Source organism: Hemicordylus capensis, chromosome 1 (assembly GCF_027244095.1).
Source record: "Hemicordylus capensis ecotype Gifberg chromosome 1, rHemCap1.1.pri, whole genome shotgun sequence".
In the NCBI taxonomy this organism is placed as follows: Eukaryota; Metazoa; Chordata; class Lepidosauria; order Squamata; family Cordylidae; genus Hemicordylus; species Hemicordylus capensis.
Genome location: NC_069657.1, coordinates 430,891,483 through 430,916,900, shown reverse-complemented (window position 1 = coordinate 430,916,900; position 25,418 = coordinate 430,891,483). Strand labels below are relative to the sequence as shown.

Below are 25,418 nucleotides of genomic sequence, written 5' to 3'. Positions count from 1 at the left end.
AATATCATAACAAATTCTGTTAACAAACATACATATACTGAAAAAACATTCATATTTTCCCACAGTATCCTCCATTTGCGAAATAAGACCTAGAGACACATAGAAATAATAGTGAAGTAATGTTCTCCAAATGATGGGCCCCCATCACCATCTTGCTTGTAGTATTCTGCACCAAGTGCAGTTTCTAAACACTCTTCAAAGGCAGCCTCATCTAAAGCATGTTGCCATCATTTAACTGAGTTATGACAAAGCATATTTGACAATGGCCAATTCTGGCTTCTTCAGGCAGGAGAGCTGCTGGTGTACTAGCCAAAGCTGTGTGATAGTACTCCTGGCCACAGCTACCAGCTGACTATCCAAGAGCAAAGCTGGGGCTAGGAGTACATCCAGATGGAAACCTAATTCACTAGAGGGAGTGCTACCCCATCACAAACAGGCTGAATGAATAACCAAGCCCAGCTCAGCTTTCATACCAAACAGCAACTCTTCTGTCTTGTCTGGATTATTTCCTTAATTTGTTAACCCACATCTATCACAGCTTCCAGACACTGATTCAGAATCTCCCTTCCCTTCCTGGAATCTGATGGAAAAGAGAGAGAAAGAGAGCTGAGTGTCATCTGCATACTGATGACACTGCACTTCAAATCTCTGGACAGCCATGCATGTCTTCCAAGACAAGCAGGCAAGGAGTTAGGTTTTAGAAGGGAGCAGGGAGCTTGACTATATGAAGTTTTTTGCGATGAAACACGTTGCTCAGATTAAGGAAGATGTTCTGAGCCTGGGGCTTCACGGGGCCTGGTGAACAGCGTTTGACCTTTGAACTCAGCTCACAACAGGGTTGGTATTGAAGCCTGGGTGCCATTAAATTCAGATCTTGGGGTCAACTGCATGTGATGCTAAAAATGTCATTGTGCTTCAATTAAAAAATAAGATAATAATAATAGCAGACGTGGGCAGCCTCTTCCCCTTTTTGATCTTGATGAAAATTGCCCCTGAAGCTGCCCCTTGGCCCTGGAAGGAACCTGCCATTGGTGCCAATGGCAACTTCAAACTGAAGGTTTCAGGGAGAAGCCTCAGAAGCTCTACTTTTAAGAAATACCTATAAATAAACAAATTAGGAGCAACTGAATATTTGTTGCTCAAAGAACTGGTCTTCAGTTTGTGGACATTTATGTTGACCCAAAGAAGTATCTTTTTGCTCCTCCAGAGGCAGACCAAGTTGTGCCTTTGTAACCATTCCATAACAAGCATTTAGCAACAGCTTCATGCAGCCTCTCCTGTGGTGTTCTTGAGATGAGCTGGCTTTGCTTTGTATATTTGTTGGATCTCAACCAGTTATGATTAGCCAGGTGTGCTCAGTAAGTTTTGATTCACATGGGTTGAAAGAGAGTGTGGGTTCACAGTGCTTCATTCTTGTAGTAGTAATATAGGTCATGTTGTGTTTTTTTAGTTGCCTTTTATATAGAGAAAAACTTTCCCAATCAGTGTATACGAATAGAAATATTTTTTGCTGCATAAATGGAGTTCTTAAAATGCTGTCCAATGCTGAAGTGAAAGCAGAACTATTTTTCAGGAAGAATGTAAGTTGTGGGTGCTATCTCACAGAACTGCAATATTGGAATTGTGCATATGGATGGAATGGGGACACAGCCACCCCCAAACTTATACAACCCTTAGTTAGCTGCCACCATCTCAGTTACTTGAACCAGGATTGGGAATGCATGCAGATGCCATGCAAAATAACCAAAGAAGCCTAATACTTATGGGTTGTAGTGTATTAGCCATAGTAGCAGTATGTATGAGTGGAGTATGGGAAGCTGCTAGGAACAAAAGGCAATAAAAAGTAAAAACAAAACAAAAACACAGAGAGAATATAACTGAAAGATTTCTGCAGTATTTGCAAAAGTTTTTTTTTAACAAACTGATGATAATCGTTAAGTACGATGATGGTAATATTGGTAATTAAAACAGAACAGTGGATTGTGACTTTTATATGTGAAAAGGACTGCTATGCTATGTGCTGCTAACCTATTTTCATCCTGTTGCTTTTGTCTAGTCCAATTTTGCCATGGGACGTCTGCCCTCAACCTATAGAAAATGCTACATGTTAGACTTTGGTCTGGCCCGGCAGTATACCAATACCAACGGTGAAGTCCGGCCCGTAAGTGACATCTTTTCCAATTCTGCTGCTGTTTAGGTAACCGGGATTTTCAAATCGATTATGCTGTTAATTCACAGCTACAACACTATTGCTACTGGTTGAGCATGTGCATTCATTGACGTGGAAAGAGAACACATCAGGTACTTCCTGTTGTCCAAGAGGGGCTGTGTTTCTTTTCAAGCCATAGTATTCCCCTTTATGCTTGTGCCTGTTGTTTAGAGGTCAGTGCTGTAAATTGTTCACAAGGCTCCAGTAATTTGACATTTTCTGGAGTTTCCTTTTTAAAAACACATCTTGTATGGGAGTAAAGAAGAAACAGTAAAGATATTATCTCCCTTGAACAAATGTCTTTTATAATTTTGAGGCAGGGTGGGCTTGTGAAGAATAGTTATTTTCATCCTATAGCCATTTCCACCTTCCTTTATTTTTGGTTTCAGAAACATCACTGGGTAGTCACACACCAATGAATGTGCTCTGAGACAGTGATTGCTGTGAACACTGGGGCTCTGATGCACACTTGAAGTTTCTCATCTGTAAGGAATTTCAGTGATGGAGGCATCTCTTTGGTTATGCAAAGCCATGTCCCCTGACCCCATTGAAATGAATGGGACATCCAGAGCTCCATGGGCATATGACTCAGGATAGCAGCAGTTCTTCACTATACTCCAGACTCCAAGCAAACATCAACACACAAGGATCAAAGGCTTTTTTGTCACATTCAGCATCCCTTTACCTGCTCTTTATTATAATTTGCATTTGCATTTATGGGCAAGTTATTTCATTTTCTGTGCTGAGTTCAGATCTTTCAATCATTCAGTCAAATCAGTGGGAAATTAAATAAACTGAAATAATGGAGACATATGGAGACAGCCATTAGTTATGTCATAGTTTGGAAATGCAGATTATTGTTAAAGAAATGCCCCATAGGTTCTTTAAATATGTTACTATAAATACAGCGGTTCATAATACGAGTAAATTAAATCCTAGCATTAGATCTTTCTTTACAGTAAAAATGTTGGTCATAAAAAAGAAGCCTTTTATGAATTATATTGAATTTGGAAATAAGTGAGATGTACTATCACAGTACATGTTTAAATACTTGTCCTACTGTGAACAAAAGGAGAATGTTGAACAGTAAAAAAACAACACCAAAAAACGCAGAGGACTTGCACCAGAGAGTATTAAAAAACTGACCCATTATCTGTCCATTACTCTCTGTTTTTGACACATCAAGGATGCTGAATGGGATTAGTAAAAAAATATGATTTTGTGCCAGTGTTTTGTTTTAACAGGGGAACTCATGTACTAATATATTGTTGAGGATGAGAGCATTCTCTTGCAAAATCATTCTACTTAAATAGCATTGTGAAGGTACTACTAGAAGCAGTGTTCATTTAAGTTCTTGGTATGTTTAATTTCTATATAATCAAAACATTTGAATTAGTTCCAAGTGGAGTACCATAGGACTGTCTGTGCTGCAAAGCAGATGATATTGGTGGATTGTGTAAACAAACACTACCACTCACAATTGCACTTTATATAAGTGGACAATAATGGTTTTGTCGGTAGATAGATTTTTGTTGTTGATTTTTTTCTTATTGTAAACTAAACCAAATTAAAATTTTGGGAAAGGAAAGCAAGAGGCAAAAAATGAAGTATTTTAAAGGAAGAAAAAGAATAGCAGAGGAGATTATCTATCTATCTATCTATCTATCTATCTGAACTGTTAAGTCTTGGGCTCACACTCTCCTCCATTGTGCATGGGGGAAGGTGGTGTATTATTATTGTTTACTGTTGTTGTTTGTTATTGTTTCTTACACATCACTTATATTTAACCCTTTTCAAGGAGTTTTATCCTCACAACAATTCTGTAAGATGATAAAGCCATGCAAAAGTAATATCTGTGTTAGGACAAACCAAACTGACACAAAATCTAAAGCAAGTTTTTGAGTTTTCTAAGTTTGGGTCATTTTGGTTCATTCTAATAAAGCTATTACCAAATGGTGGCTTTTGGTGGCATTTTTCTAATGGACCAACACAAGTATTTATGATTTTTGTCTACCTGTATTGTAGGCTACACTGAGAGACAGAGACTGGCTTCATAGCTGTGTGTTGGAATTTATACCCAGGTCTCTCTAGTTCAAAACTAATGTTCTAACACAGGGCTACACAACTTCAGCCCTCCAGCTGTTGTTGGACTACAACTCCCATCATCCCCAGCTACAGTGGCCAATAATAAGGGATGATGTGAGTTGTAGTCCAACAGCAGCTGGAGGGCCAAAGTTGTGTAGCCCCACCCTAACGCTACAGTATACAGGAAACTGCCATATACTGAGTCAGACCATTGGTCCAGCTAGCTCAATATTGCCTACACAGACTTGTAGTGGCTTCACCAAGGTTGCAGGCAGGAGTTTCTCTCTGCCCTATCTTGGAGATGCCAGGAACCTTCTGCATCCATGCAGATGCTCTTCCCAGAGCGGCCCCATCATCTGTGGGAAATACTTTACAGAGCTCACACATGTAGTCTCCCATTCAAATGCAAATCAGAGCAGACCCTGCTTAGCAAAGGTGACAATTCATGCTTGCTACCACAAGACCAGCTCTCCTCCCAAATTGGTTATCTGTTGGCTGAAAGCATCTCTTGTCAGTTATAAATCAACCACAGTTTCTTTTGCCCCGAAATCATGAAACGGTGGTTTATTCAGACTGTGTTTAGTTCAAACAAAGCAGGCTCAAACCATGGTTTCCCATGTTTGGATGGAACAGCAAACTGCAGTTTATTCAAAACTGAAAGTGGACACTCATCAGTGCAAATGAAGAGGAGACAGGGAAGCACGCAAGCACAAAACTCAGTGTGCATTATAATCTAAACCAGGTGTGGCTAAGCTGAGGCTCTCCAGTGGTTGTTGCAGCTGGGGGTGATGGGACTTGTAGTCCAGCAAAAGCTGGAAAGCTCCTGCTTGGCCATCCCTATGGTTTAGAATGATGATTGGCTGAACCAGTCCAAATGGGTTAAAAGGCAAGCAGAGGAAGCCCCCTAGGAAGTCAGCAATGAGGATACTTTCATGGATTCCGGTAATCTGGTCATGATTACTCCTTTGTCAGGGCCTCTTAAAAGTCCTCTGCCAAAAGATGACATCAGAGGCTAGGAGTGACTGATGGGAATGGCTTGGCTAACAGACAGAGGAAGCCCCGGTTTTCCTGGCACCTCCAGGTAACAGTCAAATCTTGGAGCCACCTGCAGTGCCTTTTCAGCAGCTACCTTTTCTTAATCATAATATAGTCAATCATGTAGCAGAGCCAGAGTAGCCTCTTTGACTGGCACCTACTAGACTATTAACTGATTGCATCACTGAATCTTGCCCGATAGGTTCCAGGCCGTCCACTGTTTTTCTGAAAGCCCACAGAGCCAATGTAACTCTTCCTCTTTTCTCCCTGCTTTTCAGAATGCCCTTCAATAACCCTTTTTTAAAGATGATGCTCAGCCTTTTCGCATTATATTTAAGGCAGCCATCCCTGTGCTTGATCTCATCCACAAAGGTCTTTAGAGCCTAGCACCATGCCATCGTGTGCTGCAGAAATCAAAGTGCAGAGCAGAATACCCACTCAGTACTATAAATACAGCCCACCATCTGCCTTCTGCAGTCTCAGGTGGAATGGCTGAAGGCTGAATGCCTAGAGATGTCCTAATCCCTCCTGGCTCTTCCAAATGATAGTTAAACATGGGGAGCCACCTGCCGTCCCTACCGCTGTCTCAGGTGGACAGTGGGCAGGTTGTTTATTGGTTACACAAGAAAGTATAATGGACTGCTCCTTATCAAAGTTGCTATGGCCCCCCAGTGCAGCAAATGGCAGCTCTGGGGGCCCATAACACTTTTGGGAAGACTAGTTTTGGCAGGAAAACAGGGGTGTAGCAAGGTTGAAGTGGGCCCAGAGACAAGATTTTAAAATGGGCCCCCCTTCTCACTGAAGCTCAGCTCATGCAGTAAAGAAATCTTAAATGAGGCTGAATAGTGGTAACAAAAAGCATAGTAAAATTTGTGTGTGTGTATGTGTAGACACACACACACACCCCTATGTGCCACAATAGAACATCATCCTAAATTATTTTTAAACAGGTTTTGTAAATTGTGGATAATGCAAGTCAATTAATGGTATTAAAGAAAGACAGGCTGTTCTGGTAGCTCCAGGTCTTAACACTCACATCAGTTTTGGAGGATGAATACAACTAAAGGAAGCCCGGGCGGGTGCACGGCTGGGGGAGTCAGTCATGTGACTTGTCTCTGGGGGCCCCCCCAAGGCAGTGGGCCCCCAGACAACTGTCTCTCCTTGCCCTATTATCGTTACGCCCCTGCAGGAAAACCATGCAGAACTACACGGTTAAGCACCACCTTCCTCCTTGCACAGTCTCAATCCAAATCTGACTCTTGCACAGCTGCTGTTTGGCAATGAAAATTAGCTCTAAAGTAGATACTGACACATTTAATGTCGTATCTGCTTTGGTCCTTAGACAAGATGGAGATAAGTCAGGGCATTTTTTCTCTCCTACCAGTTACAAATTGATGACCAACAATACCCAAGTCTGCCCAGGTGAGCAAAAGGGGCGTTCATCTGTGCTCATTATTCTTTCTGTGACACAGCTGTGCATTCTGCCCTCATTCCCCTCTGTGATTGGCTGTTGTCTCGAACTACTGCATCTTCTCTTTGGCTGTGTGAAACAAATAGAAAGGATACATGTCCTCTTCACATGTTCAAAGCACGTACAATCTGTGCAGAAATGCTCTTACCCCTGGACTTCGGGGCCAAAGTCCAGGGCCCCCACAGCCCCTGGGGCCCCCGAAATCTTCTTTAGTCTGTCCTGGGTGGTGTGGTCGCCCAGCTGAGCATGACAATGCTTAATTTGTGTGTGTGGTGGGGGGGTGGGCGGCTCTAAAGGCCTTTAGGTCCAGGCTCCAACATTACCTAGGTGCACCTCTGAATCTGTGTACAGTATTCTGAATCTGAACACACATACTGTTTTTTTACACATTATCTTCAATGTACATACTGTAATACACTTCCTATTTGTACCCCACATTTGGGAGGGCTTGTACCCTGGTTCATTTTTAAAATGAACACATGTATAGTAATTAACACATACAGATACCTATACACACATACGGTGTAATGTCCAGATAGGGTTTTAGTGGTTGTATAGCAGAGGGCTATGCAGATGCAATTCCAGGCCGTATAGTGAATACACAAAAAATAGTTTCAAGTAAGCAGCTTTGTTATATTGGTAATATGCTGGTGACTTGCTGTGTTGCCATTCTGCCTGACAAAGAGCTCAATGTAACACGAAAGCGTATTAATAATAATAATAATAATAATAATAATAATAATAATAATTTGATTTCTATACCGCCCTTCCAAAAATGGCTCAGGGCGGTTTACAAGAGAATAACAAACAAATAAGATGGAACCCTGTCCCCAGACGGCTCACATTCTAAAAAGAAACGTAAGATAGACACCAGCAACAGTCACTGGAAGTACTGTGCTGGGGGTGGATAGGGCCAGTTACTCTCCACCTGCTAAATAAAGAGAATCACCATGGTAAAAGGTGCCTCTTTGCCCAGTTAGCAGGGGTTGATCCAGCAAAATATGTCTACTTTATTTGTGGCATATATGTTATCAAACCACATTCAGATTTCCATGTAAAGAAACCTATTGATTTAGAATAGATGTGTTTCATATTGCACAATTTTAAAATTGTGCTTAACCATATTAGCAGACTTTAAATCTAAATTCCTGCTGCCACCCAGACAGCTGCGTATAAGGAAATACCTTTGCCTACAGTTAAATGGTCTGGAAATGCAAGTTATTTTCTTTCAATGCAAACTCTCATTCTCTGCTTGAAATCTGACTCTGGACCATACATTATTTTATTTCGTGCAAGAAGCCTTGGCTTATGTAGTCCCTTGAAGCTCTCTGTTTAAAAATATTTCTTTTGCACAATATCATTTGTAGAACAGCAAGGGGAAAGCAGCATTTTTGTCATGACAAGTGTCTCCCTTTACATGAATTGGCAATGCACTGCTATGCTTTACATGCTGCTGCTGCTGCTTTTGCTGACTCAGCGCTAGCCATTGATTCGAGCTCTGTCTCCTCGTGATTGAGACCGCACTGCAGTAGTTTGCAATGCTTGGCTGAGGATATTGTATGTATGTATAAGTGGAATCTGGCCGTGAATGTGTGGTGAAAACAGAAGATTAGGAAAGAGAATGCATGATCTGCTTTGATTAATCTGAAAGTTGCAGGATGCAAACAAAATACAACACACCCCTAATTAAAGAAGATAATATTTTAATTTTCTAATAGACCAGTATTTTTCCGTCTCAGTCTGTCACAGATCTGTGCAAATTAGAAAACAAAGTTGCTGATATAGGTATTTCCTATCACTGAATTTTATTACTGTTAGGATTTTTTTTAACATAATTGTTTTAACAAAATAGCTGCAAGAATTATGTATTTGCATCAGAGCTGGGCTAAATGAGGTAGATCATTACATCCTGTCATGGCATTGTGGTAGTGCTAGCTACTTAGGGGTACCCAACATAACACAATGTGATTTCGGTTCTGAAATGCTCATAGGCCCAGTTCAGATGTAATGCTAAACAATGCCTGGAATTTTGTGCGATGTGAATGAGCCTGAAAGAGCCGTGGGCTTGCGTGGTCCCTTCACTCTCATGTATCAGTGAAGGAGAAAGCTTCCATTTTCAACAATATTTCCCCAGCTGTCTATTTCTGAATGAGCTGGAAATGTTGTTATCCTTATGGACACATAAATGGAACACCTGTGGGTGAGAAAGAGGTACTGACAGTCACAACTTTTTCTGTTTCTGAGGAGGGAAGGTGCCTACAACTTTAACCATGCTCAGGCACAAGCTCAAATAACTCATGCACATGAGGAATATACTGCAACGTTTTGTTGTGGGTCCATGCTTGTTATACACACAATCTGAACTTTTGTTTGTTCTAACTCAGAGGCTATTATCACGATGGGGGAAACAGCTCGGTTTCCACCCATCGTGAGAATCCCCGGGCGAGCCCAGTGGTACTCTGGTGGCTACCCCACCAAAGAAGCCCTCCTCTTAAATGGGATTAGTGGAGCGAGTGCTCCACTAACCCTGTTTTCCTGATCATGAGTTGCCATGGCGCAACTCTGTGCCGCAGCGACTCATGAGGAGACCCCCTCCAGGAGGCTAAAACAAGCTTCCTGGTCTCAGGGGTCTCCTGGGACTCCCAGTCTCAGGGCATCCTGGGACTTCCGGGGTCCAAGTAGCCCCTGATCCCTGCAGCCCCTACCAGCTCTGTGACAGAGCTGATAGTTGTGTGGGCAGCTGATCCGACTGCCCAGCAACAAGTGACTGCTCACCTCAGAGGAGAGCCTGGTAAGGCTCTCCACACTGCTTGTGTGGAGAGCCTCCCTGTCTGCTGAAGCAAACCATTAACAAACTGGACGGTTTGTTTTCCAACTAGGGCCGCATTCGCACGTAACGGCAAACCATGGGTAAATAAACCGGAGGTTAATTTTTGTAACCGTGAATCACATCACATATGTTCATCCTACCATAGTCTGGCAACCTCTGGTTTCAGGGCAGAGGAACTAGATTTGTGCAGCACACTTAGATTATAACTACTCTCTCTTCTGCCGAGGCTGCATCCCAGCAAGCTCTGTAGCGTTTGCATCGTCAGGCTGTGGGCAAGCCATCAGAATGTCGGCAGAGAGGTAGCCATTGGCCACGATCTTCAATCGGGCGTGCCAAGCGCGATCATGCCCTTTCTGAATTGACCTCCTGCCCGCTCACCCTAGGCGCAGGGGAAAAGCATTTGAATCCCTTTAAATTGCATGCATGCCTTTCTCCTGACATCAGCTGCACTGCTACCTTCGTAACAGCCCTGGACCAAGACAGTCTTGCACAAGCACAATTTCTGGCTACAGGGGGATGCAGAGGGGCACTATTTTTTTTGTTATTCTAGGAAAGGATCATGATGACTTCCTAGGAGGGAATATGTATATGAGGGAGGGCAAAGAATCCTGGAGTTGGGTCCACTGTGACCAGGGATGCTCTTGTGATGGCCAGCCCTGGCTAAGCAGTCAAGGAACACCCAAGCACACTCCTGCCCTTGGATTGTCCTGCTGCCTGGGAATTAATCATCTCATGAGAGGGCCAGTCCACTGCAGAAGACCAGAGGCCCCAAGACCTTCGGTCCTCTGTTGGGCTGTGCTCTCATGAGTTAGGCCACCCAAATCAAGGGCCCCCCACTTGTGTGGGGCCCCTGTTCTCTCTAGTAAGTAATACAACTTGTACACCATGATCTCCTCCTTTCCAGTCAGCCCTTTCATACTCCCAAGGAGTAGCGGCTGCTCCATGTGTCCAGGCGGTACAGGGTGGACAGACTTGGGAAACACCGGGATCAGGGATAGATCTTTACTCTCATTCAAATTTCCCAGGTTTGGACTGGTGTTGTGGAGTATGCAGATCAGCCACCATGGGAATTGCAGGAGAAGGGAGCCCCAGTTATCAATGATCCCAGTAAAGTAGGGTCAGAGTGCCAGGCAAAAACTAACATGGATGTGTGCCAATGGACAACCGGAGTGGCAAAGGGGCCTGCTTGGATTGCTTCTTTGTGGCAGTCACCATGACAGGGAAAGGTGTTGCTGGGGTTCCTGTCCCCACAGGTTGCTTATGTCAAGCAATCAGGTGGGGCAGCAGCTGCCATCTGGTCTGCTTGTGTGTCTCCATGACCTTTTCACTCTCATGAGAGAGTGGTCCACTCTGGAGCAGCATCCATCATCATCACACAGCAGGAATCTCTCCTGTGACTGAAGGCAATACTGCTCCTGCTAGACAGATCTTCTCATGAGTAACGCCAGAGACAGCATGCTTTTACCCAAGGGGAAGGAGCTGGGCCCCCTCTCCCAACTTTATTGTACAAAAAATAGAGCAGAGCCATTCAATAACTCCTGGGTGGGACTGCCTTTTAAACCCGATCCCGGGTATCACTGCCCTGCCATATGTTGTCTTTGCAGTGATCTAATCGGGTTGCCCAGTTTATAAGAGTCTTGAACCCTAACCCTAAAGGGGGGGAAAGGGAGGAAAAAAACAGCCCAGACCTGGTTGATCATCCTACTGTCAGGTAATCTAAGGAGGAGGGACCCAGCCCAACTATGACGTACAAAATAGAAATAATACCAGTAATTCGAGTGCAGAGCCAGATGTCCCCAATACTCTGTGGCGTGAGCTCCACCTATATGTGTATTTTTAAATGTACCTCAGATATGTGTCTCAAATATGTCCTGGTATGTAGTTTTAAATGTGCTTCAGTGCCGATTATATTGTTATAATTTCAATACAATAAGGAAAGAACTGTCAGGCCAAACATAAATTGGTTATGCGTTTCTCTGCGCTCAAATCACGCCCTAAATCTCACCAACCCCTTCATACTGGCTCTCTCCTCCAAAGACAATTCAGCTACCTGCTGAAGAATCCATGGGAAGTTCAAAAAACAGCAGTACAGAAAAAACTTATTGGCATCTATGGGCTCATCTATAAATCTACTCGTCAGAGAGAATAGGATTTAAAACTCTCACGGAACACTCACTCTGGATTCAATTAATTATTAGACAACTGTGCATACAAAATGATTTCCAACAGGAATATTCAATGGAGAAGAGAATAATACCTGAAATACGAATTCTGCCATGACAAAAGTAGTACGCGTGTTGTAAATACAAGGCCACATGTCCACCAACGTACAAGTATCCCATCTCATTACAGACTAGTATTCAAAAAACCATAGTAAAATAATTAACAAAGATCAGCCAAACCTCTAATAGTCCCCCTCCTCATGTAATGAAAGACAAACAAACAAGCCGGAGAGATAAATGGAGGGAGACTAAATTCAGCCCTGACTGATCTTTATAACCTACAGCTGGTAGCATAAACTGTCAAACTTTAGCAGTGAGATAACCCCTCTATACAGATGTCTAATCCTTCGCAGTTTACTTCCAATTGTTTGCGTCAAGCTAAACTTGTCAAAGTGTTATTATAAAATATTCATAACGGTTAACAAAAGCCCATAATGGGGGGAAAGGGGAATAATAAACTGGAGCTAAGAAAAGAGAGAGCATAATCTTCAACTGCTTGTCATTCATATCCTTTCAGAATATATAATGTCATATTATAGGGTATAGCCGGTAGTCTTGTGCCATATGTTTAAAAATATTTGCTCTATTCTGTCAATTTGCTTCTAAGAATTAAGTTTACAAAAATATTCTCAGTTCTTCCCTGAATCCTCCATTCCCAATGCATTCTCATTTCTTCCGTAGAGAGCAAGAAAACAAACAAACAAAAAGAACCAAAAGCAGATATATGTGACATTTCCTTGGGTCTTTGAAACCCAAGGAAATCATAATGCCACTAAGTTCCTGATTAGATTGATACCCATATTAAACCTTATTTATAACTCCCTAAATATTGATGGTTGAAATAAGAAAGGCAGTTAACACAGGGAACACCTTGAAAGACTAAGTAATAAGGCTTAATATTAAGCTATACTCAAAGTTACTATCCTAATGTAATACCCTAAATATTCACATATATTTCAGTTTCTTTTCTAATGGTATGTATTAATTCTTTAGGTTAAGACTTTGAACATTGGGGTTATTTCAGTATTGCACCCTATGTGGAACTCCCTAAATATTTGATGAAGAATACATTAAACACAGGGAATACATTGAAGGGCCAATTAAAGAGGTATAATATGTACTTATACTCAAAGTTAGAACCTTTAAATAGATAGGAAAAAAGGGAGAAACCAGCATTAAAATCTTAAGGCTTTGAGAATCTTCCCACTCACACCACAAATGGTTAATTTGAAATCTTTGAAACAATGTCCAAGGACATTCTCTCATAGGGGAGAGACTAAGCAATGCCGGAATTAACTTCTGAGGCTAAAACAAACGGTTATCAGGTTTCTTCCAAGAGTAAACAACTGAGGCAAGTAAACTTTCAAATAAAGTTAAAACTTTCAGGTCCGTTCTGGTAGAATCTTCTGAATTTATCTCATAGTAAAACACATCTTAACAGTCTCTCCCCATACCAATTAGCCCAGCCTGTCTTTAACGAGATCAACATTCAGTAAAAGTGAAAGTAATGAGGAATGAGAGGAATGAGGAATCTTCACCGCTCCAGCTCAGCCAAGTGATATGTATGGGAATTCTTCAAGATAAAGTCAGAGTCTTGGCATGAAAGAAGCAAACTATTTTCCCAACACTTTCATTTCCCCCATCAGAGCTTAGATAATTAGTGGCAAAAAGGTGATTGTTCAGCCATAAAACACTTTGTCAGCCGTGCAAACAGAAGGAATTGTAAATGAAACTGTTAGTTCAAAGCAAAGTCTTCTAGAGTCGAGCCTCCCAGCAAGCAGGTAAGCAGAATTTTTCCACGCAGGGCTTTGTAAGACATACGTATCCCGGTTAAATGTGTGGCCTTGCAAAACAAAAAATAAAAACACGGAATCAAAAGAAAAAAGAAAAAAAACATACTTCTCTCCAAGTCTATTTTCTTCTCCATTCCTCTTCTCCATAGTAAGTTCCTGTCTGCAGGGAAGTTCAAGGCAAGGGGTGGTGGTTCACAAAGAGTTGGGTGGGGGGGGCAAGAACAACAAAAAAAGTCCGTAATGATCTCAGACGAAAGCTATAAATGATTTAGAGTTCAAGATTAAAGTAAGAAATAAGTAATTGCTGGGATATCAGACATTTTTTTAAAAAACACTCTTCAAGACAAAACTGAAAGCTGTTAGCATTGGAATGCTGAGATCTCCAGCAAAGTAAAGATAGCAGAAAATTGGCAAGAGCTTTCAATAAAAAGGAAGAGAGAAAGAAAGAAACCGTAGATCTGCCAAACTCACGGCCATGGACATCTCAGAGATTTATTAGGTAAGATAAAGAGAATGGAGCAGGTCGTTCAGTTCGATGATTGCAGAAAGGTCTCTCCAGATGTTCATCTGGGGTTTTCCAGACTTTTCAGGGTCTGAAGACCACCCCAGACTCCCACCTCTGGGAGGAGGACCGAGCCCCGCACACATACCGACCTCCATCTGACCGATGGGAGGTGATAGGACCAAACAATTGTTGAAAACCTTGACAGCTGGTTTAGTCAAGAGTTTTCGTTCCAGACGCCATCTTGCTTTTTTCTGGAACTGTGGTTTCATGCATTCAGATGTACATGAATTCCAACCTCTGCCCCATTCAACTCTTGTTTGGCATCACGTGCAAAAGCGGCCTAGATTTAGAAGACACCCTTTGTAAAGAACACAGACATTGTGGTTTGTTCTACAGTGAAAACAAACCAAAACTTTTACTCTGCTCCTTTTGTATGTGAGCCTTGGCTCTCAGAATCTTTTTTGCTTAGCACTAAACCATGGCTTTGCATTACGTCTGAAATGGTCAATTCCAGTGTAATTTTATCTGGTTCCTGGGCAGCTCTACCAAATTTTAATCAAGATGTAGCAAAACAGTTTGCCCACAGTGTGAGTCATAACAGTGAAACAAAGGAATTTTCAGTTTGGAAGAGAGATTCTTCATCAAGCATTACATCTCTCTTCTCACTTTGTAATATTTCTGTTATGCCTGAGTGCATGAGGTGATGAAGCCCTTACTGCAAGAGGGCACCAGCTTTATTATAGGTTTGACTTTTTTTTTGCGGGGTCAGTTTGTATAGCAATCTGTGCCTCCAGTCCCCTGAAAAATGACATCCTTTTAACATTTCTCAAATGACAATAAGGACGCTCATGTATACTTGGAATACTGCTATTTTCACACTAAGGTTCACTGCTTGAATGCCCCACTCTGCCACACAATTATACATTCCAGAAAGCTGTTCTTAGTCTCTTATGCATGATGTTCCCTTCCTTTGAAATACACTGTCTTACATTCGCTTCTGAAGCAAATGTGCTAGTAAATTGATCATAAACGTTTCCTTTAAAAAAAAAAAATCCCGTAAGAATTTTAAATCTTGTAATGGATATGGTTGCACTTATTGTTTCATTTTTTCGTGCTCATTTTCCATTTATATTCCACATCATACAGTGCACTCAAAGTGGTTTACAACGCATAAAAATAAAAAGAACAGTAATACATAAAATGACATCATGTAATCAAAAAATACAAAATTATGTATAAATAACATCAAGAATTTACTAAATTAATAAAACACATTTCAATACAATAAATAAACATTCCACTAATATTAACTAATATAGAATAACAACGATATTCAGCAATATTTCCTGTATTGATAGGTGGTTATGCTAGGGATAGGGGTGAACCAGTGCACTGATGTTTTGTATTTAAACAATCAGTCAAGAGAAAATAAATTGAAAACAGAAAGGGTTCTCTTCAAACTTTTTTGGGCAGGCCAGAGGGGCATAAGTTGTAACGTGGAGGGATCAGTCTGGAATTGGCTTCACCATGTTCACTTCCAACATGTGTTTTCATCTCCAGGGCAAAATTCTGGTGGGGGAAAAGTGTTCTGCAAGTTTGTAGCAGAAGCTGGCTATGCATGGCACTGATTGGCTGATGCCTGTGCTCTCACTACAATGTCTTCCTCCCCACATTCCCCACAGCAATTTTTAAAAAGTTTATTCTTCTTGGCTAACATGTTATGCAGTCTCCCATCTGCTGTAAAGACCTGCCAGGGCTGCTGTACAACTTCAGCTGAAAGGAGTTCTGTGCTGCTGCCTGGAAGCAGTTTAAAGGCATTCTGCAAGAGCTCTATCACTGTACTGTTGGGACTGCCTTTGAAGTTGCACAGCGGCTGCGGCGGGTCCTTATTGTCAGTGGGAAACTGTGCATAATCTTGGTGGTAGTGGTTGTTGTTGTTGTTGTTGTTGTTATTGTTATTATTATTATTATTATTGAAAGTTGAAGGATAAATGTATAAATGAATATATGTATGTGGAGCTTTAAGAAATAAAGTTGAGAAGCCTGTGTGAAGAATAGGGGAGGGGCAAGACTGATATCTAAACCCGCATTTGATTTGCTTGTCTATACATTTCTCTTGCAAATTGTGAAACTGAGAGGAAGCTGGTAGGTAAATAGATCACAATGACTTCTCTTTTACATTATATCTATTTTCTCCTTTAGATTTTGGGGAGATGGGAGAGGGTACTGAAATCTGAAGAACTGTAACTCCAGTAATGCACAATAACCAAATATTTATAAAGCTGTCTCCAAAATTTTCTGTCAAAGACAGTCTGATCTTCCAGAGATAGGTACCAGAAAACAAGGACTGTCCTTGGTGAATGGAGCCCTGGAGAATATGAAACAGAATGGCCCGAGCATACAAAAGTTGGCAGTCCTTAGTTCAAATAGAAATGAGGGCCAATTTGTGTTGACTTATACAAGGGGTTCTCAAACTTGGCTCCCCTGACATTGGTCTATAGCTTCCATCATCAACCCCATCATGAATATTGTAGTCCAACATCTGGGGACAAGGTTGCGAGCCCCTGGTAGAAGCCAACAATAAACTGGTTCAGACCGGGGGGGAAACTGCTATACATGATTACAGCATGCAAAGTAGAAACAGAAGTCCCACTCACCAGCACTCCACTCAGCCTCCCCTAGCTTGCGCTCTTCACAGTTATGGGTGTTTGTCTGAAGAAGCAAATGCCATAAGTATAGTCACATCTGTTTCTGTGATCAGCAGCCTGGAGTGCAGACTGGGCCTGGGAAAGTGTCAGCAGAACCGCAGTGATTGAGCAAGAACAGTGGAAAAGACTACAGGGCATATACTTCCCAACTCCCTCTGCTCACAAGCACATGCTGCAGGAAGGGCCTACATAAATAAATGTTGACTTGATTTAAAAATCATTTCTTTTTTTGTTTTCCTTCATTTTGCATTGTTATTGTCATGGTTTTCTTTGGGTTTCTCTTTGTTTTACAGTTCTTTTGGGCTCCTTTTTTGAGACTGTGTTTGACGTGTTGGCTTCCCATCTGCTGCTTATAACCATCTCAGCCATGAGTTGTGAGTGAGTGAGCCATCATGATGCTTCTTGGGTTTTTTGGTTTTGTGCTTGCTTGCTTTAATTATGATTAGAGTTCTGGGTTATGTGTTTCTTTTTGTTTGTTTGTTTGCTTGCTTTTCATGATCTAATTTTTGCATTTCAGGACTGGGATATGTTGCAACTCTTGATGTATAGGCCAAGACTTCTGGATTCTGAGTTCAAAAAGCTCAGTGGTTTTGGCACTGTTGGGATTGCTGTGGTTTGTTGCATTTGAGTCTTGCTTCTTATGCACAGACAGATTATGCTAAATGGCTGTTTACAGCCATCAAAAATGTGTTCTAAAGCTGACAGTGTGAAATATGCACCTGTAATTCAAGCTGTTTTAGTGAATGAATCCTACCCATAAAAACAAGGATGGTTTGACTCATGTGACAATTCCCGCCACCCCTTTGGCATATGCTTCCTTGTTCTCAGATCTAGAGGAGGGGAAAAAAGATAACATAAGAACAGCCCTGCTGGCTCAGGCCTAAGGTCTATCTTGTCCAGCATCCTGTTTCGCACAGTGGTTCGTACAGTGGTCCACCAGATGTTTTTTTTAAAACCAAAAATATTAATAAATAACAAATTTTTAAAAACTTTTTTTTTAGTCTCATTAGTGGCTTAATACATTTTCTAATTCAGGATAATTTGGAAAAGCTCTTTGTGAAAATTTTAATAGAGGTCACAACTTCAAGAGAACCTTCTTCTCTTAGTTGCACCACACAATGGAACTTGTTACAGTGGAGATGAGATTTGAATAGAATTCATATTTGGGAGATTAGAGTTATTCCCTTTTAGTGCTAGATCAGATTCTTTTATTACGCTAACTAGCCAGAAATATCCCTTTTAGTGCTACTGGATGACATGGGTATGTAGTACCAAGTATGTAGTACACTGCTCTGGGCTCCTTGGAGGAAGAGCGGGAGATAGATATATATAAAAATGGGCCCTGAAAATCAGGATTTAATTGTTCAATCTTGTCTTAAAGAGAAATTCAGTGGAAAATACTGCATCATTGGGCCTAAATGCTGCTTTCTAATCTATAATCAAAATGCCTACTTAGTCCACCAATATAGATTAACAAATACATATTAAAATGCTTTATGGCCCTACATGTTAAAGACAACATAAGTAACTCTAAATCTCAACTTTGGTATTAAATTAAATTTTTGTTTTCTTTCTCATTAGCCTCGTAATGTTGCTGGTTTCCGGGGAACAGTCCGTTATGCTTCCGTGAACGCACACAAAAACCGAGTGAGTGTTGCTTTTTTTTTTTTTTTTTGGAGGGAGGTTTAAAGAGCAGGGCAGCATTTGGTATTCTGCTTCGTTGCCATGCAAAGTGTATGCTTGAATGTTTTCTGTAGCAAGCCGGTATACAAAACAACAACTCCTATGTGTATGATCTGTTATACAGGAGCCGCTGGTGAGGGCAGTGCCGGGGTGTGTGTGTGGTGAGAGAGGCACCTTTATGGAGGTAATAAGCAGGTGCTTACCATCGTATAAGTAGCGCCTGCAAGCTGCATCACTCTGCCCACAATCCTGCGCAAAGCGGCAGCACTCTGCCTGGCAGCCGGCGTGGCCCTGGTCTCTGCATCTGTGTGTGGGCTCTACGCACACAGAGGCTAGGGCTGCACTGTGGCCCTGCTGGATGCTGGGTGGAGTACTGCTGCCCCGTGCAGGATTGTGGGTGGAGTGACGAAGCTTGCAGGTGCTGCTTACACGTTGGTAAGCACCTGCTTATTACTTCCATAAAGTTGCTTCTTGCCCCACCCCCCTGGCGCTTCCGTCACTGGCCACTCCTGCTGTTATATGTTAATGTATTGACTTGAATATACATAAGCAACAAAGTTCATGCATGCAGCAGGGCTTTTGTTTCTTTCCCCCAAACAGCAGCTTCCCTGTGCTGTATTGCAAGCTGCTTATCAGGGAAAGAAATACAAAGTGTGGGGCTGAAATTTGGAGAAAGTATACTGAAGCCCCACTGTGTAAGCAGATCTGTCCTCGTTTCTCTGGATTGGGACTGTTGTCTAAACAGAAGAACTGCCTACTGCAGCAGACCAAAGGTCCATCTAATCCAGATTCCATCAGTAGCAGCCAGTCTCTGGGTGCTTGCAAGAAGGGCATGAAAGTGACAGTCTTCCCTTGCTGTTTGGTCCCAACATATAGTAAAGTGTGCCGTCAAGTCAATTTCGACTCCTGGTGCCCACATAGTCCTGTAGTTGTCTTTGGTAGAATACAGGGGGGTAGTTGTCTTCTCCCGCGCAGTATAAGATGATGCCTTTCAGCATCTTCCTATATTGCTGCTGCCCGATATAGTACCAGCAGGGATTCCAACCAGCAACCTTCTGCTTGTTAGTCAAGCATTTCCCCGCTGCGCCACTTAAGATGACCAACATATAGCACTCAAACTATTATCCCTGAACATGGAGGTACCTTATAGGTATTCTGGTCAAAGCCCTTGGGTTGACGACTTATCCTCTGTGCTTATCTCTGTCTGTGGTACCTGGCGCCTAACAACTAGGTAAAGAGGCACCTTTCAAAGTGATTATTCTCTTTATATTAAGTAGGGGAAGCGCAACCGGTCCTGTTCAACTGCAGCACATCATCCCTCCAGTGCCTGTTGCTGATACCTGCCTTTGTGTTTCTTTTTAGACTGTGAGCCCTTTGGGGACAGGGAACCATCTTTTTTTGATTTTAATTTAAACTGCTTTGAGACATTTTTTGTTGATAAGCAGTATATAAATAGTAGTAGCAGTATTTGGACACTGCAGCTGCCAGGCTAATAACAGGAACTAACCACCTAATGGCGCAATGGGAAATGACTTGACTAGCAGGTCAGAGGTTGCCGGTTCAAATCCCCACTGGTACCTATATTGGGCAACAGCGATATAGGAAGATGCTGAAATGCATCATCTCATACTGCGTGGGAGAGGCAATGGTAAACCCTTCCTGTATTCTACCAAGGACAACCACAGGGCTCTGTGGTCTCCAGGAGTCGAGACCGATTCGACGGCACACTTTACCTTTAGCACATATAACACATTTCTCTAATTCTGAAATTCCATTCGGTTTCAGGTCCAAATTCATAATGCAGTTTTGACCTGTAAAGTCCTAACTGGCTTGGGGTTGTCCTGGGCCATTGTCTCCCCTATAAACCAATCCACACACATCAGCCATCTTCAGAATCCCAGCTCTGGGTTTTCCCTCCATCATAGGTGTGGAGGGTGGTGACATAAAACAGGCATTTTCCAGTGACAACACCAAGACTGTGGACCTCTCTCTGCAATGAAGCTCGTCTTGCTCCTTCCCTCTCTGTTTTTAGACACTGGATAAAGACAATTTTATTTCAGGGGGCATTTGGGATGCACTGAATAATGATCTTCTCTTTAACCTCTGGTTGCTTCTGTTGGGTTTATGTTTTTTTTTAAAGTTTTAGTTTGTGATATTGTTAATGGGCAGCATCCAGACTAGTACCATGAACAGAAGGTTTTTGCTGATTCCCTCTTCCTCCTGCAATTTCTTGTGTCCCACATAAATATGAGGACTCGGGGAAGGAGGGATTGACAAAAATTCCCTCCCCCCCACTTGAGTGAACAGAATGTATTCCATTTATGAAAATAGTAATTTGGATGCTGCCCAATGCTTTTACTTTTGTAAGCTGTGTTGAGGATCTTTATGGGTCAAAGAGCAGATCAGAAATATCTTAAATAAATGATAATTCACTTTTAAAAGCCATCTCAGCTAGTGGCCATCACTGCTTCTTGTGGTAGTGAATTCCATAAATTAATCTTGTGCTATTGAAGAAGTCAGCTTGTCACTCGTTCATCTGTGGAAGACAACCTAATGCTAGGTCAGCACCATTTTTTGGTTGTTATAGTCAAGGAACACTAAATATAGTTTTAACAAACTTTAAAGGAAAGTCTTATGATTGTTAGCTTCTTCTGTCACCAGAGGTGCTCTAACCCCCGGACCTTGGGGACCCGGTCCAGTCCTCCAAGGTCTGGCGGGGGGGCTCCAAATGACTGGGGCCAGGGGCCTCCAGAGGCCACCCTACCAAACCTCCATTTTTTGTTTTAATCATTACCGTGTCCGAGGGGTGGCTGCTGGGGGGTGGGGGAGCGGAGCAGTCCTTCTCCTCTCTCCCCCTCTCCCCCAGCGGCAGCGGGGACCAGAATGACACTGGGCCTGTCCATTTGGGCCGGCGTCTTCTCCCAACTGTGGGGCGCGCCTGCGCAGTTGAGATCGTCACAAGGCCATGACGTCACGGGCTTGTGACACTCTCTCAATTATGCAGGCGCACCTCACAGCTGGAAGACAGTGGCCCGAATGGACGAGCCCAGCGTCGCTCTGGCCCCTGCTGGGGGAGAGGGGAGAAGGACTGCTCTGCCCCGCCCCCCCCCCGCGGCCACCCCTCAGCCATGGTAATGAATTCTTTAAAAATGGAGGTTTGGCTACGGGCCCCCCAAAGAAGGTTTTTGTGCTTTATTTCTCTTATTTCTGCGTTTTGGGGCCTTTTTAAAGCTTTAAGGAATCTAACCCCTCTATTCCCATAGGAGTAAGGTTTCTTTATTCACAGTTTCTGTACCCATGATTTCAGTTAAGAATGGAACCCCTGCAAATAAAGAGGGCCTCCTGTAATCATTATAGTTTATATAACACTTCTTTGAGCATTCAGTGTGTTCACATACATTACAGAAGGGGATTTGAGGCACACATTTGCCCCGAGTGCTTTCCATGGCTGAAGCAAGCCAAATTCTTAGCCACTGTACTGCACAACATATTCTCAATAAGGTATCCACTGAACGCAGTGAAAGAATAATTCTGCCCTCAGAACATTGCTGAAAGGCATCATCTCATACTGAGCAGGAGGAGGCAATGGTAAACCCCTCCTGTATTATACCAAAGAAAACCACAGGGTTCTGTGGGTGCCAGGAGTCAAAATTGACTTGACGGCACACTTTACTTTTACTTTAAGAACATTACTTAGAGCCCTATAATTCTACAGTCGTCGTTTTCTTTGCTTGAAACAATAGTGTTCTAGTTGTTTTGCAATGTCCCCAATTATATTTTCTTTTCCTGGTATGGGTGTGGAGAGGAAATCATCCTTAAACTAAGAAATTAAAGCTCTTGAAGAAAGAAATATTGTTGCATGCACAATGATGTAATCTGTGTTGGAATCGTCCTTAGAGTCGCTTTTTTATTTTTGGAAGAGATTCAAAAATATATGACACTAGTATTTTTAAGCCTGTTATAATAACGGGCGCTAGCCTTTCCTCCCCCCTTTACGCATTCTTCATCTCTTTTTCCCTTTTTTTTGTGTTTGTGTGTGTTCCTTTTTTTTTAAAACCTGTCTGTCTGTTTCTCTCTCTTTCTCTCTTTCTCTCTTTCTCTGTGTCTTTGTTTTCCTCCACCCTTGTTTCCCCCCTTTAAGCGTTTTTCATCTCTTTTCGAAAGAATGGTGGCTGCTTTCTGCTCCATGGGTTGGGCTGACAGGGGATTTGTGTAGTGCTTGTGAAACTGTTCGTTGTTTTTTTGGTTGGCCCAGACAGGGGTGGCCATGCTGGTCAAAATTGTTTAAATTGTCACCTCTGTGACAGCCGCCGCCGCCGCCCGTCCTCCCAACCTCCCAGCTGCCCAATTCCTCCATTCCTGCTCTGGCTTGTGTCAGTTAAACATAATCAGAGCAGGAGATAGGAGCTCGCTAGCAGAGCTCCTCTCTCTGCAAAGCCTCTTCCCAAACTGGCGCTTTGGGCACAAAGGACGCCTGTAGCGTCCTTTGCGTCCATAGCGGCAGTATGGGCAGAGGCTGTGCACAGAAAGGAGCTCTGCTAGCGAGCTCCTCTCTCCTGCTTTGACTATGCATTTTTCCGGGTAAGGAGGACTCGGGCATCTTGGAGGGCGGGTGGTCGGCGGCGGCAGCTGAGGCGGCAAATTCATGGGCCAATTTTGCCCTTAATAATGGGGGGGGAGCGGGAATGGAGGAATTGGGCAGCTGGGAGGGCGGGAGGATGGTCGGCGGCGGCGTCCACGGCGGTAATTTCATGGGCCAAATTGGCCCTTAATCGGGGGGGGAGCGGGTATGGAGGTACGATTTTGGGCAACATGGCCGCCCGTGTCTGGGTGGCCGTAATTGGCGGCGGCAATTTCATAGGACGATTTTGGGCAGTTTGGACAATTTTGGGCAACATGGCCGCCCGTGTTTTTACCTGTCTGTCTCTCTCTCTCTCTCTGTTTCTTTCTCACTTTCTCTTTGTCTTTGTTTTCCTCTGGCTCTTTCTCGGGCAAGGGCCCCAAAGTCTCCCACCCGCCCAGCTTCGGCGACGCCTCCAGGCCTTGGCGGCGGTGCCACCACCACCTCAGCCGGCTTCCCCCGCCGCCTCTTGCCCCGCGGGGCTCGCCGCGTCCTCTGGCTCCTCCTCATCCACGCTCCTCCTCCATTCCTGCTCCCCATGGCTCCGCCGCTTTTTCGCGGCCCAACATGGCCGCCTGGTGCTGGCGGTCGTGTCTCCCTCGGTCTGTTCTGGGCATGCACTCCGCGCATGCCCAGAACAGCCCAGGGAGGCATGGACACACGCCTTGGTGTCCACGGACGGACACCAAGGCTTTTATTAGAGAGGATAGTTATTATGGGTGATATTTCTTAGCAATTGTATTGGCTTTTTAATCTTCACAAAATGCTTTTCAGATTATGCAATTACCTGTTGCAGTGCTTCCCAAGGACTGACTGATCAGTAATGCTCTCTCTTACGAACTAGAAAATTGACCCAGAAAAGTGTAGCCATTTGTCCAAGTCACCTTCAAGCATGAGATTCAAAGACACATTTAAAGCCACGTCTAGTTTGACCCTTAGAGAAAGGGAAACATATTTCTTCCTGAACAAAAAGAGACTATAACTTTTTCTGACATGTGCATCATAAAACAACGTAGAACACTAAATCCAGTGAAAACCCACAAAAAGGTTATCAGTGTGATCCGTTGAGAACTATATTTTGCATCTGTCAGTTTCCTCTACTGAGGCTGTTATTCCCTGGCCCATTCAGCTATTTCACCAAACCGGATTAGATTCCTCGTCCACTTGCTTGTTTGTCCCTCTCTATTTCTGCTTCCATGAGGCTTGAACTCTAAAAGCCATAGCCCAGTTTATACATTTTGTGTGTCATGGGTCAGTCATTTTTCCCATGTAAGTATTGCACATGTGTCACATTACATTTAAATGCATGTAGCATTAGCACACTATACCAGTGTGCTTTTGTGGACCATCATACCACTGGCATGCTGAGGCTATGTGCACCCAGGCTGACGCATCTGGTACGTGCATTTAAATATAATGGGGCACATGTGAAACACTTAAATTGATAAACATATAAACATGCCTCATACCAAGTCAGACACTTGGTTCATCTAGCTCAATACTGTCTGCTACTGTGCAGCAATTCTCCAAGGTTTCAGGCAGGAGTCTTTCCCAGCCTTATCTGGAGATGCCAGGGATTGAACCTAGGATCTTTTGCTTGCAAAGCAGATGCTCTACCATTGAGCTATGGCCCCATCCCATCCTTCCCATGGCTTATACATATAAACCAGGTCTCAGTTAGGGGACTGTACCCTCAAAGAAAAGGCTAGCTAACAAAATTGCACAGCTTACCCTTCTCGATTAATCTTCTCCTTTAAAGTGCAGCTGTGGGTTTGGACAAATTTCAGGGAAAATTCTTAGTTCTAACAAGGTGCTAATGAAACCCAGCAGGACAAACCTCACAAACGATGAGAGTGGGGCATATTCTGGGCTTCAATGTTTTCTGCAACTTGAAGAGACTTTCTGAGTGATGTACAGGGGACCCCTCAACAAACAAGACAGCGCAGAAAGGATTTCTTAGAGACAGTGACTGAAAACCACTGCTCTAAATTTTTAGCTTTAGGTTGAGTGAGTGTCTACTTTAGATCAATGTTTCTCAACGTTTTTGGAGTCACGGACCGGTACATTATTCATGTGCCATTTCCTGGACCAGCAGTTAGTAAGGGGGTTGCCCCCCTCACCCCCAGACACCCCCCAAAAAACGATTTCAGGCAGCTCTCCTGAGTTCATTTCCAGGCAGCCCTCACTGCTGGATAATGTTCATTTTGAGGAAGTGAAATGAATGTTATCCAGCAGAGAGGGCTGCCTGGAAATGAA

General features: G+C 43.0%; 1 protein-coding gene and 1 long non-coding RNA gene across 19 annotated transcripts in view; one reads left to right on the top strand and one right to left on the bottom strand.

Moving 5' to 3' along the window:
* Positions 1-25,418, top strand: part of TTBK1 (tau tubulin kinase 1) — a 179,179-nt gene that overhangs the window by 81,190 nt on the left and 72,571 nt on the right. For 16 of the 18 annotated variants that reach the window (XM_053312882.1, XM_053312863.1, XM_053312842.1 and 13 more), the window contains 2 exons: positions 2,057-2,161; positions 18,440-18,505. In XM_053312882.1, coding sequence (XP_053168857.1) covers positions 2,057-2,161; positions 18,440-18,505 — 171 coding nt within the window. Of the gene's footprint in view, positions 1-2,056; positions 2,162-17,163; positions 17,237-18,439; positions 18,506-25,418 lie in introns of those variants that run through there. The other 2 variants (XM_053312942.1, XM_053312936.1) reach the window with 2 other exon arrangements.
* Positions 8,487-24,373, bottom strand: LOC128352412 (uncharacterized). Its single transcript, XR_008320394.1, has 3 exons — positions 23,950-24,373; positions 16,808-17,043; positions 8,487-13,805 (listed from the first exon to the last, which is right to left on the bottom strand). It is a non-coding gene; the product is annotated as an uncharacterized LOC128352412 (long non-coding RNA).